Raw genomic sequence first — 27,999 nt, 5'->3', positions numbered from 1 at the left:
TTATTGAGGCTACTTACAGGAGCAGGTACTACTCATAGACAACTGCACCTCTGAAAACCCACCCCATCAAAAATGGAACTCTGGAGCTCTCTGCATGATCTGCAAGCTACTCAACAGATTAGTGGGTCTTCTCTCCTTAGCAGTCCTTCCCATGCTTGTATAACCTTGGAGATGGATAGCCTTGTGAAATCAGTCAGTTTCAGGGACTTCCTGGGATTAGTGAGTTGTTGTCTTCCTGAGTCTTAACTAGTCTCCCTGTAAAACTTTCTGAGTCTTAAGGAGCTTTCCTCCAGAATGGAATGGTTCATGTTAGAGGAAATTCCTATGGAAAACATTGACAGAAGTTTTTTACACCAAGGCATGTGTGTATTTACCAAGAAGGCAGACTGGCCCGTCTAACGTTGATTGGATTCAGACTCCCCCAAGGAACTGATGCACTCCTGTAATTGGAAAAATGCACAGTGATTTCCTAATGATTTTTAATTTAGGAATCATGTATATGTTTAATCAATTAAATTGTGCTAGTTAATTATGTTTCCAGAGGAGATGAGTAATTGCTTCAGTATTTAAAGTTCTCTTGGTTGAATTCATTCCATTGGGCAGTTATTTCTCTTTTTATCTGTTCATGTTTATTAATCAAGTCACTTGGGGCAGTGCATGCCATCTCCATCATGACGGCTCTCAGTCACTGTAGGGGAACAGATCTGTCCCCAAGGTGCATTTAATAATGTCTAAAATCATTTTGATTGCTACGAGTCAGGGTGCACCAGTGAGTACAGGCCAGGGATGCTACTGTTTATGATGCACAGGACAGGTTTAGAACAGAGAATTATACAGGCCAAATGCCAAGGGTCAGACAGGCCTCTGCTGTGCAGGATAATGAAGAAAATCACCTGCTGCCTCACAGGATGTCTGTGTCCTTTGGGGGAGGGCGTGTGCGTTTCCCGGAGGTCACTTGTACTTAGTGGTTGGCTAAGAGCTGGCAGGTTGTGATTGGTCAGTTCTACCCCACCCCCACCACCCCACCTTTGCAAACAAAAGGAGCGCAGGCATGGTTTCCATGACACCCAGGTGTGCTTCTGTCTCACATTTCTTCAGTCCCTGCTTTTCCTCCATGCTGCCCCACAAATGAAATCCGAACTTTCATCATCCTGCGTGTGGGAAACGGCGCCAGCCTTGTGCTTCTTCCTAGAGCATCTTTGAGTGGTTTCCAGGCTCTAGGAAAGCCTTCTCCCTCCTCCTGAAGTCACATCTGCACTGCTCTGACTGGCTGGCTGTCATTGTCTCTCTGGCAGTGTGTCTCCTCTTTTGTTTACTGAAACTGCAGGAGCTTAAGGTATTCCCATCGTGCTGCAAATTTTAATATTCAACGGATATCTGCTATTGTCTAACACTTTAGTGCAAGGAGTATTACAGTGTCTGTTTATTAACTAAGTGCGAAGGGTTTGTTTGTTTGTTTTTCTTTCCTTTGGACAAGGAGACACAACCTCACGGCAGCTCTGTACTGATCTCCACAGGTTTACCTGAGGATGATGGATGCTCAAGGCTGTGTCTGAGTGGCATGGGGACCTCATCATTTCAGAGACCTCGGGAGAGTCACACCACCCAGGTAAGGACACTGGGTATTCCTCCATGCAGCAATGAGTGGAATTAAACCATGGCAGACAGCCACTGAGTCGTGACCACCAGTCTCCTGCCTGGACTGAGAACTCAGGTTGTTCTCACGTCCATCTATGGTCCTTTGAACTTTTCTCTCTCTTTTGCACCTCGGCTCTCTACAATTTTCTGCTTGTTTGGGAAAAAGAGCACCACCCCAGACAGCTAAAACCTAACATGTTTTTAGTAGAGTGTTACAGACACCATTTTGCTGCATTACGTTAAAAGTCACTAGATGGTGGCCGTGATGCTAGGAAACCTTCCGACAGTGATGGTGTTCTCTGCACTTGGCCTGGGTTACAGGAGAAGATTGCAATGACAGGGACCTGGAAAACAACATCCAGATGCCCTGAGGTCCTGAGGCCTGCTGTTCATTCTCAGAACCTCCAAGTTCTGCATAATCAGCTTCATTTAAGATATTGTACGTGGGGCTCCCGAGATGGTTCTGTCAATAAAGTGTTTGCTTGTGCAAGCAGGAGGACTCAAATTAGACATCCAGGACCCAGGGGGGAAAGCTGGATGCTTGTAGCACATGCTTGAACTTCACTGCAAGGATGACAGAGAGAGGCAGGTCCCCAGGGCTTGCTGGCCAGCCAGCCTTGCTTTCTTGGCCAGTGTGAGACTCTGTCTCAAAAAACGAACTTAACATCTCCTGAGGGACGGCACTGAGGGATGAGTCCTATCTAGCCTCTACCTCATTGCACACAAGCATGCATATGCATCTGCACACACATGTGTCTACAGACACCTTTACACACACATACACACACTCATATAAACACATGCACTCAGACACTCATGTGCACACACACAAACACATGCAAGACACTGCTTATCATAAGAATATGTTTGAATTAAAAAAAATCCTGTGTGTACGTCATAATTGCACATTCATGTTCACCATTTGACCTTGGAAACTGCACCAAAACAAAGATCATTCAGGAGAAAGTAGAACACTCACGGCTTCAGAATGCAAAGGAATCCAGGATGAAGCAGTCTCATCCCAGCAAGGTTAGCTTTCATAGACATATTGGATGCCATGTAGGCACAGCCACATTATGAGCTGAGATTTTTCTAAGTAACACTGATGAGGTGGTGCGAAAAAAAATCAATAATTTTAATCTTAGAAATAAATCTCTACAGTGGGCAATCTGCGGAAATCACTTGTACTGATCTATAGGTACTGGAATGAGAAGAAAATGCTGATTGGTGGGGATAATAAATCGTCCTAGTCTCGCCTGTGTTCCTGAGAGACTCACCTGCTTCACTCTGCAAGCCCTGCAGATGCCCAGCAGTCCCTGCCCTGAACAGGGGCTGCCTGTGTCAGAGCTGACTTCTTTGGTTTTGTTTGTTGTTTGTTTTTTGTTTTTGTTTTTGTTTTGAGACAGGGTTCCTCTGTATAGCTTTGGAGCCTGTTCTGGAACTCACTCTGTAGACCAGGCTGGCCAAGAACTCACAGGAATCCACCTGCCTCTGCCTCCGGAGTGCTGGGATTAAAGGAGTGCGCCACCGCCGCTGGGCTGTAGTTGACTCCTCTGTTATACACAGGGAGAAGCTGCCCGCCCTGCCCTCTCTCAGCTCCTACACTGTGTTCCTGGAGCAAGGCGCTGGTCGGAGGCTGGTTCCTGAAGTGAGGCCTTTGGATGGATGTTCCTGTTCATTCAGGGGTTTAGCTAAGAGACAGAGAACACTGGGAAAGGTTTGGGGAATTGTCTGCATCTCCACTTTTCAGAGAGGCTTTTTCAAATGTGAACCCCTTCCCTGGAAAAAGTACCCAGTCACCTCACCCTGGTTCCCTAAACATGGAAGCCCACGCTCCTTCTCTGCTGTGCTGACTGTAGGCACTCAAAGGTAGCAGCAGATTCCTCACTTGCCAAGAAGCCGTGAGTTATGGGACACTGTGGTTTAACCACCCCATGTCCCCAGGATTTATCTCTTCCATGACATTTATAGAGGAAGTATGGACACAGCAAGGCATGCCCCCTTTTAGATCTTGTGCCAGAACAATTCCACAGGAATTGCATAAAACCCGTGCTGAACTTACTGGTCCTACAGCAGTGGGATTAAAGGGAACCACCACCGAAATCCCTGACTGCGGATGCCTGTGTTTTTGTAACTAGTGTCACCAGTGATAATAAAATAATAATAATAATAATAATAATGATGATGATGATGATAAAATGTGCTATTAAGAAGACAGAGAGTGGGTCACTTGCCAAGGGTCAGATGCCAAGTTAAGACCACATAGCCTGCTTCTAAAAGGAGTTTAGGGTAAACTGCCTAGAGGGCAGTAGGGCACTGTCTCCCCTCTCCCTGCACTTGAACCTTTGTTTGTTAGGTACTGGCCTAGCTATAACATCCCTTGTCTCCGTTGATGAGCCATAAGAAAGATGCTCACCCCCTCCTTTCTCCACTCCCACCGTAAGGCAAGCACATGTGAGGGCATTGAGTTACTATCTACCGCAGATAGTGAGCAAGAGACCTAAAACACAAGGGATGAAAGGCATATGCAGCCCTTTTCAAGGACTTCTGGGGGACAGCAGAGGGATGTTAGTCAGAAGTCCACTGTCCACCTGCCCAGCCTTTTCTCCAGACTTCCTGGCCTTCTGTTTTCCCAAATAGCCCTGCCCGCTGACGAAGCCCGGAGTTCATTTCTCACGTCTGCAAATGCATCTGATCGGCACACTAAGTTCATCGTTACCAGCCGTGAGATCCATTTATTTTCAAATGTGTCTTCTTTAGGCTAGGCGTACAAAGTCACTGAGTTTATTCTGTTTGGCGCTAAGTGTTGAATCCTGTGCGTTGATGGAAAGCGTGCATGTGGAACACCTGATCTGTACTTCCAGCCCTTTTCAGTGCATGTGTGTTCATGCGTGTGTGCACATGAATGTGGAGATTGGAGAACACCTTCGGCATCTTTCCTTGGGTGCCATCCACCTTGGTGCTGGGCCAGCAAGTCCCAGGTATCTGTCTGTCTGTTTTTGTCCCCAGAGTTCTGATGACAAGTGTCACAGTGCCCGGTATTTTCTTACAGGTCTAGGGGATTTGAACTCGGGTTCTTTTGCTTGCAAGGGCAATGTTTTATCCCCTGAGCTATCTTCCCTGACCCTTACCTGTTCTTAATATAAACTTTCAACAGTATCAGAGCCTCTGGGAACAGTGGCTGTTCTTTTCCTCCAGATAAATGATACATTGTCTTTCACAGTAGCTTTTTATTCACTTGTAAAATGCAGTGCCTTTTCATGTGAGCAAAGGAAGCTAACTTTCAGTTAAAGCAGGTGCAGATGACAGAATCTGGGGCTGATGTCCTCTGCAGTCCTGTAGAGTCCCTGCATGTCAGTGTGTTGGTGTGTTGGTATGTCAGTGTGTCCTGTAAGGAGTCACAGTAGAATATTTGCACAGTTCTAGGCGTGAATAACACCAGCAATGAATTGTGCACATTGGTTTTTGGAGGATCTTGTAGATGCACAGATAGATTTTTTTTTTTTTTTTTTTAGGTTAGAGAGGCATTGCAGGCTTATTTGGGGATTAGGCATCATTTACAGGAGTAATATGACATTTATCTATGTACATTTTATGAAATTTGAATAATTCTCTTCAAAGTTTGTGTTACTTGGCATGATTTGGTCTCTTAGACATCAAAGCTGGAAAGACTCACCAGTGAGTGCAGTGCTGGTGTGTCCATCCAGGAATCATTATCTCTCCCCTTCCTCCCCCTCCCTCCTCCTGGCCCTCCTCCTTCCTCACTCCTCCCATCTCCCACTCCTGCTCCTCCCCCTCCCCCTGTGGATCCTCCTCCAACAGTGAGTGTGCCCACGACCAAAGCAGAGGGCCCAGACTCTGTCCCAAGAAGCCAGCAGGTGTGGATCCCCAGAGCACCACCTGGGGGTGTGCAGACGCGATGGTGGCAGAGGGGACGAATTTCACCAAGAGTCGGGTGGGCACCCGGGGCTTGAGCACCGCCTCCTACGCACTGCTGATGGGTCCACACTGGACACCGTGAGGGAAGATGTTTCTTTTTTTTTCTTTCCATCGTGTCTTATTTACATTCACATGCTCACATTGCACCAACACCTTTTCTGTAGCCCTGTGATTGCCCTCAACCTCCCTTCCACGGTTATACTGCGTGCTTTGTTATCGTTTATTTTCATGGTGGACACTGACACATCCGGCCAAACCTTACAAGACATTTCCCTAGTGTTTCAAAGAACGTACGAAGTTATTGGGAGCGCTGGCCACATCCAAATACCCATCATAGGAGATCGTTGATGATTTTTTGATAAATGCATTGCAGGCCAGCTTCTGCAACCTTCGTAAATGCCTCGTCCACCCCTGACAGAGCCGCTGGTGGAATACCAGACTGGGATCAATAGAACATCGACCCAAGCCAAGGAGCAAATTGTTACGTGGTTTGTTTTACTGAACCATCAAAGAAACCTTTTTGTAATGTCATGCATCAACAAAATGAAGAATAGCAGGCACTAAATAAATCCAGTGTTTGCTTTCTCTATTCATTATATTTGTGGTACAGACTGCTAGAAATTGTTCTAGCGCAGAATTGAAACGAACTGTCGGGTGAAATAAAGATATGTAGATATGTTCGGTTTAAGCATCAGGGTGCCTCTAAAGCCTGTGACACAGACCAGAAACTAGTTAATTCTTACAAAAGAAGCTGCCTGCCTGTCTGTCCTCATCATCTTGTCCTCTGTCTATCATCTATATATCTGTCTGTATATTTATCATCAGTTTTCTTTTTATCTATCTGTCTGTCTGTGTCTGTCTGATTATCTATTTATCTGAGGTATAAACAGGAGGGTTTGTAGACTAGGAGATGCCTTCCCACACCCCAGCTTTCAGGGAATCAGTATTCCACACTCATGACTTACACGTTGCGTGTGAGAAATGAAGACAGTAAATTACTTTGATAGTTTGAGTGAAACGACAGGGTTTTCCTCAGGGGCAGGCCATGCCCTGCTTAGATAAGTAGAAATTCGAAGAAAAAAAAAACGTAAATCCTGTGTTTTGTATTTTTGTGTTGTTCTCCGTGTGTGACCTGAATATGAGAAGATTCATTGTATTTTATATTTTTAAGATATTAATCATTTATTACCAACGAGGTAAATTCAGTTTTTAAAAATGAACAGTTTTTCAAAGAACAAGGATGGGAAATCAGAGGAGTGACCACATGTGCAAAGAAAAACAGACCTTGTGGTGTCTGCAAAGCTGATCATCCTTGGTGGAGAGCAAGGGGGTAGCCACATATGTGGATAAGGCCAGTGATGCCCCCTGAGAAGAACACATTTGTGTTGGTCCATAAATCCTAGCCAACATAATTACAATATTAGTCCTAAAAATTATTAAAATATTTAACTAGAAGGGGAGAAAAAAATAACTGAGTAAGACTTTCAGCTCTGTTAGCATGCAGGTCTAGGTTATTTTTAGATTATTTAAAGAAGATGCAGGTGACGTGAGCAGCATGATGACTAGTGTATTAGAGGAGCTCACAAAGGATCGTCACTCCTATCGTGAACCGATCTCTCTCTCTGGAGTCAGTATTTGAAACACCAGCCAGACTTTAACGTCATAGATGGAGTCTAGCATGTAGGAGAATTGATTGAATCCAAAGGACCCAGTACCTAGTTGGAATGTGAAAGAAATTAGGGTGTGTGTGTGTGTGTGTGTGTGTGTGTGTGTGTGTGTGTGTGTGTTGGGGTATGGGTAGGCATGTGTGTGCACGCAGGTGTACCCATCCAGGTATGTATAGAGAGAAGCCAGAGATCACTTTGGTGTCTTCCCATAATACTCTCCACTTTTTTTTTTTTTTGGAAAGGTCTCCCTCTGAACCTAGAGCTGTTTTAGCTAGACTGAATGGCCAGCATGTCCCCAGAGTCCACTTGTCTCCATCTGTCATTTGTGAAGTTACAAACACACATAGCCAGGCAAGTCTGATTCTTATAAGGGTGTTGGGAATCTGAACTCAGAGCCTCATGTTTATGCAAGCGAGCACTTTTCCCACTGTCCATATCCTCAGTCCCATATTTATGATTTGTTTTTTAAATGTCATTACAGAATACTCTGAGCTTACTTTGTTTGAACCACAGTGGCTAGTTAAAACACAGCACTTTGACAAACCTTAACACGTTGCCGTATTAGCTCCTGAGCTCTGTTTTTAGAGAAATCAGTAGGGGAGTTCTTGATCCCATCCCTCCTGCCAGACCAGAAGTGACGCATCACTCTGAAGTCAACAGAGCCCTCGTGTGCAGCTGCGCTTGGCCAAACTAAACCCGTAAATCCTGCTGTCCCCGTGAAATAGCAGCCGCCATTGTGCGTGCTTTCGGCCTCAATAAATACATCGCTCCACATATTACTCTGCCACTGTTTCTCTGGTTTGATTGACTGACGGATTGATTGATGTTGCTGCAGTGTTTTGTCTCAGTTTGATATGTAACTGTCTTTTTGATAGTTCAGCCCGAGTGTCAGCCGTAGACTCAATGAGAAAGCGCTGAGATTGAGATGTTCCCTCTGACCCACGGAACCCATGATGACAGGCACACCCTTGCACTCACCAGCCCGACATGACTTTGAGCTTTCCCCAGCAACCTCAGAGGAAACAAACTAAAGAGGACAGGAAGGGTCTAGGGACACCGCTCCGACCCTGCCCTAAGGGCAGTCTCACTCCCTGGCCACCTGGGATCCCAAGGTGAAAGGTCGCACTGGTCCTCACCTCTGTCCTCCAGATGTGCACGTCTGGCGTACACTGTGCCTTGGCCCTCAGTTCACCAAAGATGCAGAGAGATGGTGATGTTCAGTGGCCAGAAGCTACCACGTTTTAGGTGTGAGCTAGTCTGTTCCACTTTGGCTTTCTCTCAAATCCAGCTCTTAAGTAAAGATAGTCATAAAATTGCTGAGATCATGCCCACAATTTGACAACTTGTTATGGAAAACTATAAAAAACAACATTCCATGTTTTTGCTGTCACCAACTACGCTGGTTTGTACACCTGGGGTATGCTTCTCATTCTCAATAAGGGGGAAACAGCTGTGGGGGTCCCAGGAAAGGGGGGGCGAGGTTCTGTGCATGGGTGCTCCTAACTGTGGCTGTCCTTGCTAACTTACTCCCTAAAATCCTCAAACCCGTTTACTCACCCCTGAAAGTGTTCTCCACTGGTAGATGCTCCCTTTAATGATTTTATTCTCGCCACTATGACCAGTGTGACTTGAGTCGAGTTGTATTTTCCTGGTTGTTATTGTTTTCATGAGCCCTCAGAGCTGTGTGTCCAGGTCTATTCTTTTACTGTTTCCTTGCTCATGTAAATGTAAGAAATTCTTTACATATTCTGGCTAGTGCTGCTTTTCAGTTTCATGTGTGGCCAACACTTTGCTTATTCTGTATTCCTTCCTGGTCAGTTGACATTAATGGATTGCCTAGTGGCTAGCCACCGATTATCTATTGGATATCAGTTGAATAGCTACCATCCCCCCACCCCCCATGTGTGTATGTGTTAACCAGCTAACTACTTTTGATGTTCCTAATAAAAGACAACGTCCTCCATTTCCCTCTGAGCACTCCAAGTTTCATCATGTTAACTTTCAGAGACTTTGTTTACACTTTTGCTCTGTTGAAAGTATTCTCTAATTCCTCTTGGGACATTCTCCTGACCAATGTTGTACACTCTCCAAATGATCAGAGACTTCCTGTTAACGGTCTGTTACTGATTTCTGGCTGATCCTGTTTGGATCTGAGAATGCACCTTGAATTATCCCCATTCCCTGGGTTGCTTGGGCTTTGTTCTTCCACCCAGGGTGTGGCCTGGATTGGTGAAACTTCCTAGTGTTCTAAAAGAGGGAGTACACTCCGCTGGGACTAGACAGAATCTCCTGGAAATGACAATCAGATCAGCCACCAAGAGAGTTTGGCTCTGTCTTTTCGTTCATTTTCTGCCTGTGATTGAGCAGAAAGCACACAGCCCAGCCCTAACCACCATAGCCCTAACCACCACAGCATGTACCCTGCCTTTGTTTTCCTGGTTCTGCCTCTGGTACTAGAAGGTCTGCTTGGGCCAGGGGGGTCAGCACGATGTCCCTGATGTCCCTTTCCTTTTCACTCAGGACCCTTCCTTCTTGTGAGGTCCCCAGCCACTCCATTACTCTTCCATTTCTTGCCTGGAAGGTGTAGCTTTTCCTCTTGTGAATCTTCTAAAACAACTTCAACAAGACCCAATCCCTGGTCTACACAAGTCATGCCCTTAGAGGAGAATTATTGGGGTCGTGAAACTACAATCCCAACTTTTACCCCTTACACCCCTCCTGTAAAGCGCCCATCTCACGACTCAGTACATGTGCTCCTCTATTTAACCCAGAGCTATCGCCCATGGCATTGTTAAGGTCTTCTTTATTTTTCTACAGCCTGACAGTTTTCTGACAGACCACATACACGTCTTGTCATTGCTGACAGGGCTGATTAGGAGAACCCATTCTGTTGTGTGTTTTCTGTTTGTCTGCGCTGTTTGGTTTTGTTTTGTCTCATTTTGTTGTTTCCCTGTGGTGGCTTCTCTTAGATGATTTGATATACCTTTAATCCCTGTTTCCGTTGACCTCTTGGTTTCTTACCTGCATAATCTTGTAAGTGTGTTTGTGGTTGCCTTGCTGATTGTAGTAGACATGTACCAAATTTTAGTCTGCTGGGGCCAATAATGTCAGCTCTTCTTCACTCCACGCCTGACCTTTATACTTCATAGTTGTCCCCATCCATCTGCGTGCGTAGAAACTTCCTGGGCAGTCTTGTCACTTTGCTTTCAAAAGTCATCATCTCAGTTTTCTTCCTGTTGTCGTAAATGCACCGTCATAAACAACTTGGGGAGAAAGGAGTTTCTTTGGCTTACACATCCCCATCAGTCTAATCACTGAGGGAAATCAGAGCAGGAACTCAAGACAAAAACTGAAGCAGAGCAGACTATGTAGGAATGCTGCCTTATGGCTCCTCATGGCTTGCTCAGCCTGTTTCCTCATACAATCCAGGACCAGCAGCCCAGGAGTGGCCTCCTCTCACATCAATCATGAATCAAGAAAATGATCCACACACTTGCCTCCAGGTTAGTCTAAGGGATACAGTTCCTTAGTTCAGGTTCCCTCTTCCTGGACGATTGTGGCTCCTACTGAGTTGACCAAAACCAATCAGTACCATCAAACAGCAAGAAACACAGTGTGCTGGAGAGGGCTAGCTAGCATCTCGGCAGTCTGACCACCCCCAAGACCACCCTGCGTTACTGATGCTGGTGATGCTCTAGCATCATCTCCGGCATCATTTCCTGTTGGCTTGAAGCTCATTCTGCAGTATCCTTTTTAAATCAGGTCCAGGATTCTCTTTGTTTTAATCTTCTGAATTTTCCTTCCCCTCCATAATTTACATGCTTATTTACTTTCCTGACTCTGCTGATGGATGTTTTTGCATTTCCTTCTAGTTGAATTGCAGTCCTGGAGAGGGTGTTCATGTTGGGTTGTCCATGTCCTGACCCTCTTTAGGCATCTACCCCTGGAAGTTTGTTGATAGACTCAGGGTCATTAGTTTAAAGTAATTTCTTCTCGCTTTCTGCAAAGATAGTGTTCTCTTTTGTTTTTTACATGTAGGAATCTAACTGCTCGGGCTTTGAACTTAGATCAGTGTGAGTGGTGATAATTTTCATTTCTCAGATCAGAAAATAGTGGCTCCCTGTGTTTTCATCGTGAGGCCATGCTTGCACTGGTTTCTGGGGAACAGTGCTAAAAACGTTGCCAGAAATGTCTCCTGTGCTTACTGTGACCTTCCTGAGTCTTCTTCAATGTCTTCATTCTTTACATGGCCTCCTTGAGTGCCCTTCCAAGCAAACGGGGCAGTTACCTCTGCATTGCTGTGGTTATGGCTCTGTTCTGCAGATCTCTTCATGCAGCCAGCTTTTTGTTCCTTCATAAATGTGCACATGTGTGTCCGTGTGTGTGTGTGTCCGTGTGTGTGTGTCCGTGTGTGTGTGTGTGTGTGTGTGTGTGTGTGTGTGTATGCACACGTGTGTGCATACAGCCTGGTACTGTTGAGGACCAAGTGCATTTTAATTACTTTTGTATTGAAAGCACACACCAGCACTCAATAAATTGCCAGCTCAATTTAATTGTCAACCAGTGGCAGTCCTAGAAGAATTAAGGCAAATAAATTGATGTAATATTCCATAGCTTTATTAAATATTTTTTATTTAGGCCCTTGTTAAAAATACACCAATCAACTTAGGAAATAGGACACTCACACTCTGTGTTACCAGCTCTGGAAGGGGTGGAATCAAAAGGTCATGTTGTGTGAAGGGTTCCAGAAGTATCCTTATGCAGTATTTTTACTACTAATTATAATCAATCATGTAATTACATAATGCATTTATCAATGTTATATTATGCAACATAAAGCACATGGTTGTTGTTTTTTTTTGTGTGTGTGTGTGTATACTATTTCGGATTACATAATATTGTATATTCAGAGATTTATTTGTTTATTTACCCATTTGCCATCAAGTGTTCACAGAGGCTCCACTGTGCTGGACACAGGCCTGGTCCACTGAATACTTGGTCTGCAGAATGCATACCCTTGCTCACTGCAAGTCCAGTTCCAGCAGTGAGAACAAGTGCTAAGCAGCATTTGGGTAAAGTGGATAATCCACCTAAGGCAGTATCAACAGAGAGAAGGGGAGTTGAGCTGGGTCAAAGGAGACCAGGACCACTGTGCAGGGGTACATCTGGGCCTAGTGGAGCCTGAGAGTCAGGGGACCCAGGAAGCTGCGTCAAGCACAGACCAGCTGGGAAGACCGATGTCTGCTGCTCATGGGAGGGACCTCTGGAGGAGGAGAGCCAGAGCTGCAGGTGCCTGGCAGCTGAGGAGACATGATTGCCTGCTTCTTTGTTACAGAAAGCTGGAATTCCCACAGTTACAGTGCAGGCCTGGAGAGGAGAAGGAGGCTAACTGTAAAAATGCCTATAATGACTATATTGTGTGTTGTCTTTTCTCAAGGCTGGTCAGCTGTGCCTTGAAAATTGTGGGCGAAGATGCCAGCTAATGCATCAGGTGGGGGGAAGTAGGCTTAGGCTCCTTTCCTCTGTCTTCTGAGGACAGTGGGGGAGGCCCGATTGGTCCTGGCCGCCCTCACTCACCTGGGCCTTACCTCACTGCCTCTTCCTCCACAGTTCTGTTCTTTCCCCGAAACCGAATCTGATGTGGTTTTCCACTGTGAATGGCCCTATAACATCTCTACGGTTCCATCACTGGAGGATAGGCGTGAGCAACACATGTGCACTATTGTTCACACTCCTCCACCTTCCCATCCTTCCAGTCTAGCTCAAATCCCACAACCCAGTTTTCATGTTGACAACTTAAGAACCCATGCTCATCCATGTTCCAAGAGTAACTACATGAACAAATTATTAGGGATGTTTTTAAAAGATCTGTTTCATTTTCAGTTATGTGTATGTGTATGGCTATGTGCATGGGAGTGTTAGTGTCTTTGGAACATGGGTGCTTTGGTCTTTGGGAGATGACGTTGTAGATGGTGGTGAACCCCCTGACACAGTTGCTGGAAACCGAATCGGGTTCTAAGAGTTGTATGCACTCTTAACTACTAAGGTGTCTCTCTAGCTCTGATAAATTATTGTTGAATGAGAAGATACCTTGAGATCTCTCCATGTGCTTCCTCCACACACATTGACTTGTCAAATTCACGTGTGTTTACACTGTTGTTTTTTCATGAGACATCTGGAGGGAGAGAGGTCATGCTTGGTGCTTTTAAGTCCATCCTTATAGAAGAATACAGACTTCCCCTAAGTTTATTCTTAAACTAGTTATTCTTACAGAATAAACTACAGCTCCTTCCATTTTCACAAGGACTTAAATCTATCTGTCGGTTGATGGATGGAAAGGGAAACCTCTTAGAAGACAACGCCACTAGAGCCTGGGAAGGCTGACTACACCCTGTGTATCTGAGTTTACATTCTCACTTTACACTTACAGCCGAGTGGCTTTAGCATCTAATGATGAATTCCTGAGCCTGTGAAAGGTGCTAACAATATTTAACCAGCTTTTCCCCAGTGCTTGAGGGTGGTTCCTAGAATAATAATGTGGACCTGACACACGGAGACAGGCCCGGGACGCAGGATTTCATCAGGCAGTGGGTGTTGGTTTCTGTGCAAACAGGCACCATGGCAGGGAATAGAAACAGAATCGAGGGAGGGTTTGCATCTCTGTGTCCAAACTGAAATATGAGAAAAGAGGAGGACAAGACAAGAATCCGTGCACCCAAAACTTCTGGTACCTTCTGATAGGCTCCAGCACAGAGGCCTAATGTTTTAGGCAGGGGAAGGAGGGCAGTGCTGTGGGGGATTGTGAGCGCGCCAGGCTTGGAGGGGAGATGTGGATTAACCGTCCTTGGTCAGGCTCCTTTTGGACTTGTAACAACTCTCTTATCATTCCAAGAAAACATGGGAAAGGGAGTTTTAACATACATTTGCTTTTTTTGTGTTTCCAGTCTAACAGATTTTAAACTTTTCCATTAGTTCCCTGGGTCTGAGTCATTTAACAGTAACAAGGCATTGCTGTAAATATTCACTAGGCCTGTGCCATCCACCATAGCTATTTGTTCCATCACTTTCTCTTCTTTTGTGTGTGTGTGTGTGTGTGTGTGTGTGTGTGTGTGTGTGTGTGGCTGTGTCTGTGTCTGTGTCTGTGTGTATGCATGTTCCCATGTGTAGGTGTGTGCATTGCATGCATGTGTGGGGTGGATCATGAAAGCTGACAATAGCGGGGTTTTCCTCAATTACTCTGTGCGGTGGGACATTTGTACACTGTGTGAAGATGCATTGCTGTGACTGGTTTAATAAAGAACTGAATGACCAATAGCTAGGCAGGAGGTATGGGTGGAACTTCTGGGCAGAGAGAGGAAGTAGGAGGAGATAATCGAGGTACACAGGAGACGCAGAGGGAGTCGGACATACAGAATGAAAGGAAAGTGAAACCCCACGTGATAAAATGTAGGTTAATAGAAATGGGTTAGTTTAAGAGCCAGTTAGGAAGAAGCCTAAGCTATAGGCTGAGCTCTCATAATTAATAATAAGCCTCCATGTAGGTTGGCAGTCCAAAGACAGTCAGACAAGGAAACTTGCTACAGCTCTCTGAGCCCAGAGCTCACCGTCGGCTCGTCTAACCAGCCAGCTTGCCTCAGGCATCCCTTGTCTGTGTCTTCCATTAGCTGAGTATAGAGGGTGCCCTCCACACCTCTCCAGCTTTTGAGTGGGTCCTAGGGATTGGAGCTCAGGTCCTCACACTTGTGGGATAGTAGTGCTGACACTGAACTCTATCCTCAGTCCCGGGTTTCATCACTTTCAATTGACATAAAGAAACACACAGGCTTTTTTTTTTTTTTTTAATTTATAACTTGATAGCAGAAAAATCAGCAACAAATGCAAACAAATGTCTATTGAAATCACAGCAGGTGTTTTTTTATGATGCTAATTATTACCAGTAAGAATAGTTCTTGCTTTTTCAGGAAATCACCTCCTCCAGATGTGGAAGGAGGAACCTACTCCTAAGGTCTAGAAACAGCAATGCTTGGAGTCAGTAAAAGCCCAGTGTACCTTACAGGGAATATCTCCCCCTGCGTTTAAACCTGAGGCCATAAAGGAACTAAATCCCAAATGTAAATGTCACTGGACTGACACACAGGCAACTTTTCCTGAATTAGGAGGGACCAACTTTGTTCAGACCAAATCACAAACACTATTTCTACTTTAAGAGACTTTTTTTTTTAATTTCGTTTGTCTGGTTTTTTTTTTGTTTGTTTGTTTGTTTGTTTCTTTTATACTTTAAGAAATAGAGATAGATACACTCCAATAACCACAGACTTTCCAATGGGGCATGGTAGCTCACACTTACAACCTCAACTGCTTGGGAGGCTGGGGAAAGAAGATGGTGTGTTGGAGACCAGCCTGAGCTCCATAGCCTTTCCAAGCCAGCCAGATAGCAGGACAGGTCAGCAAGAGTGAGATTCCATCCCAGAACCCAACAAGAAGTAACAACAGAACAAACATGGTCTTTGTCTTGGGTCTCACCTGTTTTAGGTCACATCTTTAAGATTCACTTAAGCATACCTGATTTTATAGAGTACTTTTCACATTTTGTTTCCTGATTTCTTTTTTCCAGTGTCTTGTTAGCAGCGAATAGAAATAAGATTTGCATCCGATCTTAAACACTAATCTTTAGCATTCGGACACCCAGGGCACGGCCCCTCTTTCAATTTCCATAAATGTCAGCACAGGCCTCTTTCACCTTTGGGTAAATAGTCAATAGAAAAACCAATTCTGAGATAAATGAGCAGCAATATGGCTTCACATCTGAATTATTTACAAAGATTATTTTTATCCTTGAAATGAAAGACTTAAGGTAAAATCCGGGGCACCAGTTACTCACTGGGAATAATTAGCTTTGTCCAAAGGAGTATACATCCATCAGAAGTCTGGGAGACGTGAGCAATCTAATGAGTTCGCCCTGTAGAGCTCTGTTAATAGAACGGCAGGAAGCCATTGGAAACTGAGCAAATGGACGCAGAGTACCAGGCCTCCGGAGGCCTGAGACCCCGTGCGCTTCCATCTAGGCTCAGGGTCACTGTTTTCCTAACCACAGGTGTTGCTGTAAGTCTCACTCATGAGAGAGAATACGGGCTGGAGAGGTGGCTCCACAGTTAAGTGTACTTGCTGCTTTTGTGGAGGACCTGATTTCAGTTCCCAGTACCCATGGGTCGGCCCACACTCTGTAACTCCAGTTCCAGGAGATCTGACACCCATTTCCTGTCTCCTAGGGCTCTTGCATGAACATGGTACACATGAACTTATGCAAACACACACATACACGTAAAATTAAATAAATATTTTAAAAGAAAAAATAAGCATGAACCTCATCTTCATATCACTGTCACAAATTCTGTCTTAATTTCTAGTCCATTGTTTCCTGGTTGTGGGGCAACCTGGGAGACTCTGCAGTCTGAGCAAGGGGAGCAGAAACTATGCCACTAGCTCAGTTTTGAACATGAAATCATCCAGCCTCTCTGAAAACATAGTGAAACCATGGCTTTTCTCCCCAGCTCGGTACTCTGGGCTGCACAATTCTTTAATAAGGATCATTGGTTCTGTCAAGGGATCGTCCTGTTGCAGACCTTGTGAGAAAGGGACTTGACTGGAGGAAAAGCAGCCTCAGGAGCTGGTTAGTGGCTTTGCACCTTGGCTGTCTCAATATCTAAGTGGTGTATCAGGGCCTTGTAGAGACAGAGGTCTCTGAGCGCACATGGATTCATGTCCTCCTTATAGGAGCTCCCCTTGGGAACAGAGCACAGTATTTAGTGTTGCTGTGGATGAACCTGGGTGGAGTCAGGTGGTGTGACCTCACAGGAGGGCGCTGGTCACAAAAGCTGTCTCCTGGTGGCTCTACTCATACTGCTTGTTGTGAAATAAGCCTCTTGGATCTGGCGGATCTGATTTCTGTGACTCTCTATGCACTGTGACATGTGACCCTCTTACGACTAAATTAGAAGAACTGTCGAAGTCTTTGGATCTCTGGAATGTTGAATCTGAAAATCACAGAACAGTTTTCAGGTATCTTACCGGATCTTCTACCAAAGAATTTGGCTTATGAAGGCATCCAAACCAAGAGCCGGACTACACCCATGTGGCTGAAGTCTCCGTGTTCTTTGCCAGCAGAAGGTCCCTCAGTGCCCTCTCACTCCAGGACCCCACCCACTGGCTATTCAGACTCATCCAGGTGGGCGTGACTGAGTGCACAGTGAGCTGGGGCTGGAAGGCCACCTACATCCCTGGGGCTTCCCAGCAGCACATTTTAAGTGCCCAGGGCCTTCCCTGGTGTGAAAGAGTCTCATCTGAGTCTGTGAGCCGTGAGAAGCGTCCCGGAATAAGAATGCTTTCAATGTGACAAGGTGAGCCCGGCATTGCTTGACATTTTAGACCTCTGCCGTCTGCCATAGAGAAAACAGAGATGGATGAAGACAAGATTCCTTGTCTTTTTCTTAAAAATGAACCCACGAGTGAAATTTATCGTGACAGGATACCTTCCTTCTCTTGAACCCAGTTCTGGCATTCATGGTCACTCCACTGATACTCTAAGTCCATGCTCTGGATGCTGAATGTGATTAGAAATTGCTTGCTAGTCTTGGACTCTAAAGGATGCCATGGTCTGGTCAAGCTGTAATGGATGCCCATTGAACTGATCAACATTTCTCCTAGACCTTTAATATCTCACAAGTAGCTTATAGTAGTGCTAGCTACACGTACGCACAGCGCTACATAAAATCTCTATCCATGTGGCTCATTTTGCAGCTATGAACTAAACAAATTTACAGATCAAGTAGCATAAAAGCCTACAGAGAATTTAAGATTCGTGACACTCAGGTAGAGAATGTGTCTAGCCCAGTGACTGCTGGAACCAGGACCGTGGAGGGGTTGACAGAAACATGCAGTTTCTATCAGCTTGGTCATTCTTGCCATGGCACATGACCTCCACAGCTGCTTTCTATGTGTGGTACAGGGCAGCCTTCGAGCCGACCTGCCTCTCAGCTGTCACTGAGGTTCGCCTGGAGGAGAAACGGAATGCATTGACTCCTTCCAGCTATCTACTCGGCAAGACCGTATAGATTACTTGTATTGATTTTCTTTTACATGAAGTAGGAAGATGACAAAAATCCACAGAAGAGCGTGTTCAAACAACGCAAAGCATGATTGCATTCCTTAAAAAGAAAAATCACGAACATATGCAAACATTTTACCGTGAGGACTCCTGAGCATGCAACCACTGCTCCAGAACCACCGTGTTTAAGAGTTGTTCGAGGGGGCTAGAGAGAAAGCTCAGCTTGACTGGTCCGAGCCTTGCTGCTCCTGCGTAGGACCCAGGTTCAGTTCCCAACATTCACTTGGTAGCTCACAACTGCCTGTAACTCCAGTTCCATGGCATTCTGACCAAGGCAGGCAGCAGGCATGCAGGTGGTACACAGACATACATGTAGACAAAACCCTCAAATACGTAAAAGAATAGTCAAATATTTTAAAAGAGTTGCTTCAGTTGCTCATAAAAACATGCTTATAGTATTTTAAAATTAAAACAGGAAAACGACTCTCACCCATTCACTCTGCCTGTCCCAGCTTTCCTTAGGTGAAAGTCATGTTTGACACTGTCATAAACGACCTCACCTGACTCATACTTACATTGTGACTCCAGCATGGCTCCATATCTGGAGAGTTCCTCTTCCACAGCCAAGGAAGAGCTCTGGTCCATTTCCTAGGGCCGTTTGCTGGGAGAAGTCCTTTCCTTGGATGTTATTTGATTTGGGCATCAAGATTCTTTCGGGAATTCTAGGGAACTTTCATCAAGTCAAAGGAGCTAGCAATGCCAAGACTCGACAGCCGCTCTGTGCTCCTGCCCATCCCTCACCAGTTCTTACTGCTTGAATGATGGTGAGCTATACTGCGACCGACCAAGCTCTAGGGCCAGAGGCAACATCCAGCCCGGTCTCTACTCTCCAGAGGGCAGTTCTTCAGGCCGTGCTGCCACTCAATACCAACTCTACATCCACCATGGCTTCATGATACCTGTAAAGAGTGGAGTCCAGGATCACTGCGAAAACATATGTACACAGACTTAGAATCCCCCCACTTTCCAGGAAAACCCTTTTGTGTTAGTTCCTTTTCCTAGTTGCTCAGCTGACCATCCCCCTAAAAACCCAGACTCTCTGCAAACCAAGGTACCTTTTAACCAAGTCGCATGGTTGAAAACTGAGTTCTAGTGAACAGATCTCCCTTGCTGAGCTGTCCTGCCTGTGTTGTGGGTATCATGGTAAGGCATCCATCGCATTTCCTTAAATCAGGGCATGTGTTATGTTTATAGAGCCCAGGACTGTCCCAAGCGCTCCAAAGGTTTAAAAAAGAGGGGGTGCCTTTTATGCCTTGGTGTAAGGGTTGCCTCTTGCCTGCAAATGCTAATGGCAGTTCTGTGCAACCTTCCAGAGGGGAAGAAGAGGAAGGGGGACTTCTGTCTTATAAATGGGTGAGTTACACTTCATGTGAAGCTAGCTGACCCTGCCCAGGTGTGGCAGCACCCTGACCTCCTGTGATTTGGTTTTGTTTTGTTTTTTTCCTCTCTTTAAAAAGAAATGATTCACTTTCAGAAGCAAAAGGACACTTTTGTTACCAAAATCAGCTTTCCCCTTTAATGGTAACATTCAGTTTATCTGGGAAATATCAAACAGCAGTTAAAGAATTCATGTGTGTTTTTTGTTACCAATAGAACGCAAGATTGAAAAAGTGAACAGACACTGGTGTGGGTATTTCTATGACACTGGGTGGTACTCAAAATGCTCCTTGTTTATGCTCTCCTGGACAGAACAGCCCTGGCTTGTTATTCTGAGATACCAAAGCCCTTTTATCACCTTTGAGACCATGATATGTGGGTTTTGCAATCTAATAAATTTAATAGATCTAAATGAAGCAGATTAAATCTTATTAGCCCCAGAGTGATTTCCTTTGGGGGCAAGCCTCTGAAGACCATAGTCTTGAAATCCCTCTGTGTCAAAGGGCTTTCGGAATGCCTAACTGCCGTTTAGACATACCTGTGACCAAGCTTATTTTTTAATGAAGAACGATAATGCTGGCACTCTGGAATCCCTTTTATGCGGTTCTGCCAGCTCTCCTTTTATGCCTAATAAATTTCCCTCAATCGCTACTAATCTCCAAAATAGAATCTAAGGAATGTTCTGTGGTATTCTCCCAAGAAAGGCTTTATTCTGAGCTCCAGCTGATTATCGAAAGTATCAGTCAGATTTTCACTTATTGGGGAACCACTGAAAGCCTGTTGACTTCAAGATAATGTTCCTCTGGACTCTCCTCGGCATTCAAACCGTCGACACCCTCATTAAGGAAGGTCTTGCTAATGGTTTGTGTGTGAGAGCTTCACATTTCATAATGTACTTGGGAATTTGAGTATTTTTAGTAAATGCAGCAAAGCTTTCAAAAGAGAGAACCCCTCCCCCCTCAAAAAAGCAAAGACTGGGGATATTGTTCAGTCAGTGAGTGCTTACTGTACAGACATAAGGGACTGAGTTCAGCACCAGAAACCACGTTAAAAACAAACAAATGAAAACTGCTATAAACGGCACCTTCTTGCAATCCCAGCAATGGGAAGACAGATACAAGTGAGTCTGTGGGGTTGTCTAGCCTCCTTAGCAAGCTCCTGACCAATGAGCTACTCTGCCTTAAAAAACGAAGGAGATGGTGTCTGAGAAGCAATGTCCAAGGTTGCTCTATAACCTATCCACAACACAAACGCGTGCACGCACACACATGCACACACACACACACACACACTCATATTCTTGTCTACACACAAGTATGCACACATGAACACACACATCGGAACTCACAGGATAAGACACCATGACTCAAGCTGGAGATTTGGGGCATTTTCTGTCAACTTCCCTCCAAACATGTCTCATTGGTATCGGCAGCTACCTAGAGTCACCGGGAGACCGGCACCTGTGTGCTTTGGTGTGTGGTGCCGACTTCGAAGCTGTTCCTTTCGGAGGTTTAGTGGAGGTTTCACATCTGGCCACTTTTTGGTTGTCATGGAAAATGCTGAAAGGAGCTCATGCTGTAGTGGAAATATAGACGGGTGTTTGTGCCTGGCACAGAGAGAAAGAGGCACAGCCACTGGGGAGCCCGATGCCATCTGCTGAGTGGAGACGAGGGTCCTTTTGTTGGGGTTTTGAATTTGACGCTTTGTTGGGAACATGTCTCCGTTACCACCTTGCCTTACCTGGCTTTCTCATAGATAAGCTGAGCATTTGTTACTTGCTTTCTTTTGTTGTAGTTCCTAGCTTCAACACTGTTCCTGGTCCTTTATGGTAGTTCTCAACCTGTGGTCATGACCGCTCTGAGGATCCCATATCAGATATCCTGCATATCAGATATTTGCATTACGATTCATAACAGCAGTACAATTACAGCTACGAAGTATCAAGGAGATAATTTTATGGTTGGGGGTCAGCACAGCATGAAGAACTGTATTAAAGGGTCGCAGCATTAGGAAGGCTGAGAACCACTGCTTTCCTGGTTTGACTGGAGGGTGAGATATGCATGCTTGACTCATTACATTCTAGCGTATTTTATTGCTTCTATCGCTTTCCTGACATTTCCAGAACTAAGGCTTTAACCTTTCCTCCATCCCTTGGGCTTGTGCAGTTACTGTTGGCAGACCCGTGTGTTTTGTGTGTGACTTGCAGTCTAGGAGACAGTCCAAGTGCCTAATTGATGTTTACCTGTAGGTTTGCTAATTACAGTGTTCCTGAGCCTTCAATTTTACTTTTTTTCCCATCTGAGATCACTTTCTTCCTATAGAAAGAAAAACCTTCCTTTTGTGTTTCTGTTAACACAAGATCTCTGAGGACATTTTTGTTTGTGTGACGTCTTTATTTCACTCTGAGTTCTGAAGGCTGTCTCTCTGCTAGGTTGACTCTCAATAACACGATCCATGTTTCCTTGCTCTCGGGCTTCCTGGATTTCTGTTAGGGAGTAAGTTTCTGCTCTCATTGTAGTACCTCTGAATATAAGTGTGATTTTTCCTTTAGTTTTTTTTAAATCCTACTTTTATTTATTCCTTGAAATTTTCATACACACACACATATACAGTGTATCTGAATCATATCCGCCTCTCAATCCCCTCCTTCCACTCCCCTGAGAATCCAGAATCCCCCATCACATCTCCCTCCAACTATGTGTCCTTCTCTTACATGTTTTCTTCATTCATTTATGTGTTTCTTTGTTTGTCTGTCTTAACCCATTTAGTCCAGTTAGAGCTGCCTGAACAGGCTTGAGATCATCCACTGGGGATGATGGGGAAACGTAGCAGTGACCACACTCCTAAAGAAAAGTGACTGTCCTTCCTTGATGCTACGTGCTGAATGTGAGCGAAGGAGCTCACGTGAGGATGCTGTACGTGTGCAGAGCACAGGAGAATGGCCCCAGTGGACTCCCACACTAGTGGAGGGGAACTGAGCAATAAAATGCACCCGTGAAGAGTCACATTGGTGTCTCACACTTAGCAAAAGGAGATGAATCTAGGATAGGAGACCCTCACTCCCCCTTCACTGAGAGTCTGGACAGCATTGCTGAGTGACAAGCTGGACAAAGCCACACCTTAGAACACAGGCTCTGAAGCCACCTTTTCCGAGTGACGTGTCTCGGTGTCCTCATCCATATAGCACCAACTCTTTAGAACTCATAGGAGGAGCCTGGTTCACAGAAAGTTGCCTGTACAAGTTAGCCCTCCATAACATTTATTAGCTGAATAAACTCTGTTCATTCCCCCAAAGTCCCACTTTCTTGGTTCATTCCATGGTGGGTAGAAGCAGTCTGCCTTCCACGACATCATCTGTAGAATTATGCTCAATACAGGTCATCCTGGAGACCTACAAAAGTACTAAGGGTCCCTCCTGCTTTGGAGACCTTTTCTCCAGATGTGTTGAGGGTGTGATAGTGATGAGACAGTCCAAGGAGTCCAGGAGCCCAGAGGTGTCCACACTGAGGTGCTACAGCCACCTTGATGATCATTTCCTATGTGAGATCCGCTCATTTAGGAAATCCCTTTTGCTGATAAGGACTCTGAATACGGATCTGACTTTCATGACCATTTGCATGGGTGCACAGCCCCCTCGGGTGTGGGTTCAGGGTTGGATAAGGACCACCAGCAAGGCCAGTCTTTCTAGGCAACGTTCTGCATGTCAGAGTCACATTGCGTGTCCTACTGGATTCTGCTCTCCGGTTTAACCAGAAGTCGTGATAAGATGGAAGTGGTGCACAGCCTTTGGGGGCCTGGGATGGGGTGAACCATCTCCGAGTTTTCTCCCAGCTGTCCCCCAGCACTCCCCCTCCGGCTTCTAGTATCTCATTCTTTTTAAGAATTTTTTTTTCATGTTAGAATAGCCAGTGCATGGTGCCCGTAATGATCTGCCTAATAGGTCTCCAGCCACTGGCAGAAAAGAGATGCCCCTAGGAAGACTCCCTTTCTTCCCACTGTGCCCTGGCTGAAGCTGGGGCAGCTTTCAGGAACGATTGTAAACCACGTGGGAGCAGCTAATGCCAGTTGCCTATCAGGAGCTGTCCTCCACGGGGGTGGGGGGTAGGGGTGGGAGGGTGGGGGGGGTGGGGGGGTGGGGGGGTGGGGGGGGTGGGGGGGCTGTGCCTGTGTTAGAGGACTTGGCCTCTGAGAGAGGGCCCAGTGCCTAGACAGAAGTCTCTGCTTCATTGTCCAAACACAGAGACTGTGGCTGGAGACCGCGGCAGGTGGCAAGTGTGTTCTCAGCCACAGCTAGCCTCCCTCCAGCAAGCGGCGTGTGGGTGCCTCGCTCTTATTACATCCATGTTTGGGAACGGTTTCAACATCAGCATGGCCCAGCTCTAGCAGCTGTTCTGAGTAGGGGAGTCTGTCCTTGGGCTAAAGTATATGGTTGAGGTGGGGCATGTCACCCTGATAGTCCCGTGTGCCCGTCCATTGTGCGTGCAGATGGGCGAGGGGCTCCTGCAGCGGGGTAACACTTGAATAGCCTTTTTTTTTTTCTAGAAGCAAATTCAAAGAAGAATTCATGAGGAAATACAAGCTGGCACAGGAGTGTTGGGGAACTCAGGGAATGCAGGGCAAGTTGCTGCTGCTGCTGCTGCTGCTGCTGCTGCTGCTGCTGCTGCTATTGCTTGTATCGTTGCGGGGTGCAGTACACAAGAACTGTTCTGTAGTCCTCCTGATGACTATTTCTGCCCCCCTGGGTCCACACTATTTCTGGTGGTCTTGCCGCTGGAGGTTTGGAAGCCACTGACTCTTTGTGCCCCAGCCTCGCCCTTCACCCCCTGGCACTGCTATCATAGATCCCGCCCCCTCCTCAGCTCAGTCGCCACATCTGCAGCGACCTTGCTTCTTCTCTTCTGCTGCAGGTCATCCATCAGCTGAGGCTCTCTGAGAATGAGAGCGTGGCTCTGCAGGAGCTGCTGGACTGGAGGAGGAAGCTCTGCGAGGCCAGAGAAGGCTGGCAGGATGCCCTGCAGCCCCCGGAGCCCCGGGCACCACCACCGCCACCCTGCAAGAAGCCCACGCTCCTAAAGAAGCCCGAGGGGGGCTCCTGCACCAGGCTGCCTTCCCAACTCTGGGACAGCAGCATCTGACAACCTAGCCTGTGGCCACATGACTGAGCCATCTAGTGACTGCAGGAACAGGGCAAGAGGCTGCCCTCTGATGCCTCCTCTCCAGGCGTCTCCACAAAAGCACAGGACACTCATGATAACTACCCAAGACCTCCTGTGTGTATGTGTGTGCGTGCCTGTGTGCGCGTGCGTGCGTGCGTGCGTGCGTGCGTGCGTGCGTGCGTGCGTGCGTGCGTGTGTGTGTGTGTGTGTGTGTGTTGGTTCCTTCTCCATTTCTTGGTAGCACACTGAATTTTAGGGCCACACTGCTCCCAGATAGCTAGAGCTGAGGAGGCATGCAGACGAGGCAGGAGGGCAGAGCAGTGGGAAGAGGTCCTCCAGGCAGCTGTGTCTAGGACACCCCACACGAGCCGCTACCCCACCAGCGGCTTTCACACGGTGCAGCACCTAGGATGTATGGTTCATTTCTTTGTAGATGTTTGTGTGTCATTAGAATCACAAACCCGACGATTGTTTTACATGTTTATTACTGTGTTTTATAACTTTATGCACCCCGTGTGTTCCCTTTCTTCAAAATGCAGATTTTAAAACATCATTTCTAGGGATTTTTTTTTTTTTAATTCCACATACTTATTTTTAACCCAAAGCCCCTCAAGGCCTGGGGATTGTGTGTTGCCTTGGCTTTAGCGGACCCTTGCGGGAATGCAGGTTGAGAACTAGAGTTTCCATTTCACGTTCTTCTTCCCTTTCCCGCACCCAGCGTTTGTTTCCCTTGGATACGCGTGGCTTTGGCGTTCGTCGGTCGGTTAAGCTTCATCCCCACCCAACTCCTCAGCTCCACATAGATGACGGGATGTTTGTGGTTCAAAACATAGGGTTTCAGGTTCCTAGCTGGGGACACAAGACTTTCAACAAACAGTAACGTTAAGCAGGCTGAACCTCATTGGATAGAGCAGCGTCCTGCCCTGCCTGGGAACACTGCATGATCCCCTCGCTGTGCGCCCCACCCGCTGCGTGCGTGCCTTGCGTGCATGCGTGCGTGCGTGCGTGTGTGCGTGCGATGGATTCCCTTCTCCATGTCTTTCTGCCCACTGTCAGTGAGTCCCGAGCAGCAGTGGCTCCACCAGCCACCTGCCACCGTCTCTCCCGCCACTTGGACCACTTTATTCATTTCAGCCGTTACAGAGCTACTGTGCCAATAAAAGGGTGCAACCGTGTTCTGTTGTTTCAGTCATTTGTGGTCAGTGCCGTCTTCTGGGAATTCCTGTCTTTTGGTCAGCTGTGTAGGAGCGATGGAGCACCTTTATCCAAACTTCTTTCGTGTTCTGGTCTCTGCAGCCATTTGCAAGCTTCGGGAGACACCTGCTCGAACAAAGGGAGTGGTGCACGGTCTTTAAAAAAAAAAAAATCAAGGAGTGAGCCACAGCAGGCAACCCAGAACTGACCACTCTGAGACCTGGGGTGGTCTGAGTCGGGGGCTCTGGATACAGCTGGCCTGCAATAAAGGGGGCCGTTGAGATGGGAGCTCTGTATCGGTGGCTTGGCACCTGAACGCTCCAGGAGAGATCACACATTGCATCTAAGAATTAGCTCACCTGGGGACCACAGCCCCTCCAGGACATCAGAACAGGCAGAATGAAAGAAATATCGTGACTCATCCCCATTGCCCTCCAAAAGTCAAAGAGGTGCTCAGTTTGCCCCTGACCGGATCTAGCTAGCCCCCTATCATTTCTTCACTTCTGTCTCTCTGAGTCCAGCCCACGGGCTAGGGATGAGCTTGCTCCTTACTGACTAGACTTCTTTGGCCTCCACCAGCCCTGGTATATTGTAAACTCTCGAAGGTCTGGGTCGAATCGGAAGCTTGAATGGCTTCCGACACAGAGTAGACCATGAACTACCAGCACTGCTCCTGTGTGCAGTGCTCAGACTGTGTGGATGCGGTATCTATTACTAAAATGAACTGTCTGGTTTGGGCTGTCCAGAAAGCTACCCTAAAGAAATGGACTAGAAAACACCTAGTCTCAGAGCTCTTGGTGTTTACCAGAAAGGCCAAGTTCTGGGCTCCCTTGAGCGCTGATGTCTGGTGAGGGGCAGTTGCCTGGCTTGCAGATTGCTGTCTTCCCATCATACGTTCACGTGGTAGAGAAAAGGGAGGAGGGAATAAGGCTGCTGGGGTGTCTGTCACAGGGTCTCCGTTCTCAGGACCTTGTCACCCCTCAAAGGTCCACTTCCTCCTGCTGTCACACTAAGGTCTCAGCTGCAGTCTGTCAACTTGGAGAACACTCAGAGGCTCAGTGGCACTGACGGACACCCAGAAGGTCACTCTTACATTAATACCAAAATCACAGGTATGAGTTTTAAAGACGTCCCTCCAAATATCGCCTTTCGTCTCTATGGTTCCAGCACGGCACTATGACGTGACTTCCCCACATTGTCAACTTCTTACTTTTAAGTAGAGCTGTAAAACCTTCAGTGTAGGTGACTTTTTCCAGACACACAACTGTGTGAGGTTATGTCACAAGGCCATTGTAGGGAGACCTTACATGAAGATGGGTCCATGAGCCTAGAGAGCTGAACAACCTTAGGAACTCAACCACTGCAGTACTGTGGGAATCACAAAGTATGAACTATTCGGTCTCTCCAGAGGCCACTGGTTGACCTTCAGAGGCCAGAAGCCAACCCCTTGTAGACTGTAATCGCCAACTCCTCCGTCAGCGTGTGAGGCCATCTGTGCTTGGCTGTCTGTTTCCTGACTATGGAGAGAAATGGCCTGTGCATTCATTGCTGTGTGTGTAATTGAGACTGTGGAACTCACACGGTAGGGGGATGGCACAGTCACCAGCACCAGCACCATAATATCCATAATTACTAGCCGTAATAACTGAGATCAAGTCCAGCACTTTGTGTGCATTGCAAGTCCTCAGTAGAGCTCTGTAATGAGGATAACGCCGTAAGGAAGTCAACAGAGGCAGTGTTCTGAATAATCAAGCCCTGGCCATTATTTCACAAAAGCAATGTTCAGTTACATGTGGTTGCAAAGAAAGATGGCATTTTAATTGCCACCAGACCATAAGGTATGAATTATGATATATTATTAGAC

General features: G+C 46.4%; 1 protein-coding gene across 2 annotated transcripts in view; it reads left to right on the top strand.

Moving 5' to 3' along the window:
* Nucleotides 1–26,116, top strand: part of Myo16 (myosin XVI) — a 482,961-nt gene extending 456,845 nt beyond the window's left edge. For both annotated transcript variants that reach the window (XM_006981334.4, XM_015999820.3), the window contains exons 34-35: nt 1,518–1,609; nt 24,693–26,116. In XM_006981334.4, coding sequence (XP_006981396.2) covers nt 1,518–1,609; nt 24,693–24,920 — 320 coding nt within the window. In that variant the 3' untranslated portion in view covers nt 24,921–26,116. The remainder of the gene's footprint in view (nt 1–1,517; nt 1,610–24,692) is intronic.
* The last annotated feature ends 1,883 nt before the right edge of the window (nt 26,117–27,999 follow it).

This window comes from Peromyscus maniculatus, chromosome 17 (assembly GCF_049852395.1).
Source record: "Peromyscus maniculatus bairdii isolate BWxNUB_F1_BW_parent chromosome 17, HU_Pman_BW_mat_3.1, whole genome shotgun sequence".
In the NCBI taxonomy this organism is placed as follows: Eukaryota; Metazoa; Chordata; class Mammalia; order Rodentia; family Cricetidae; genus Peromyscus; species Peromyscus maniculatus.
This window is presented reverse-complemented; position numbering and strand designations above follow the sequence as displayed.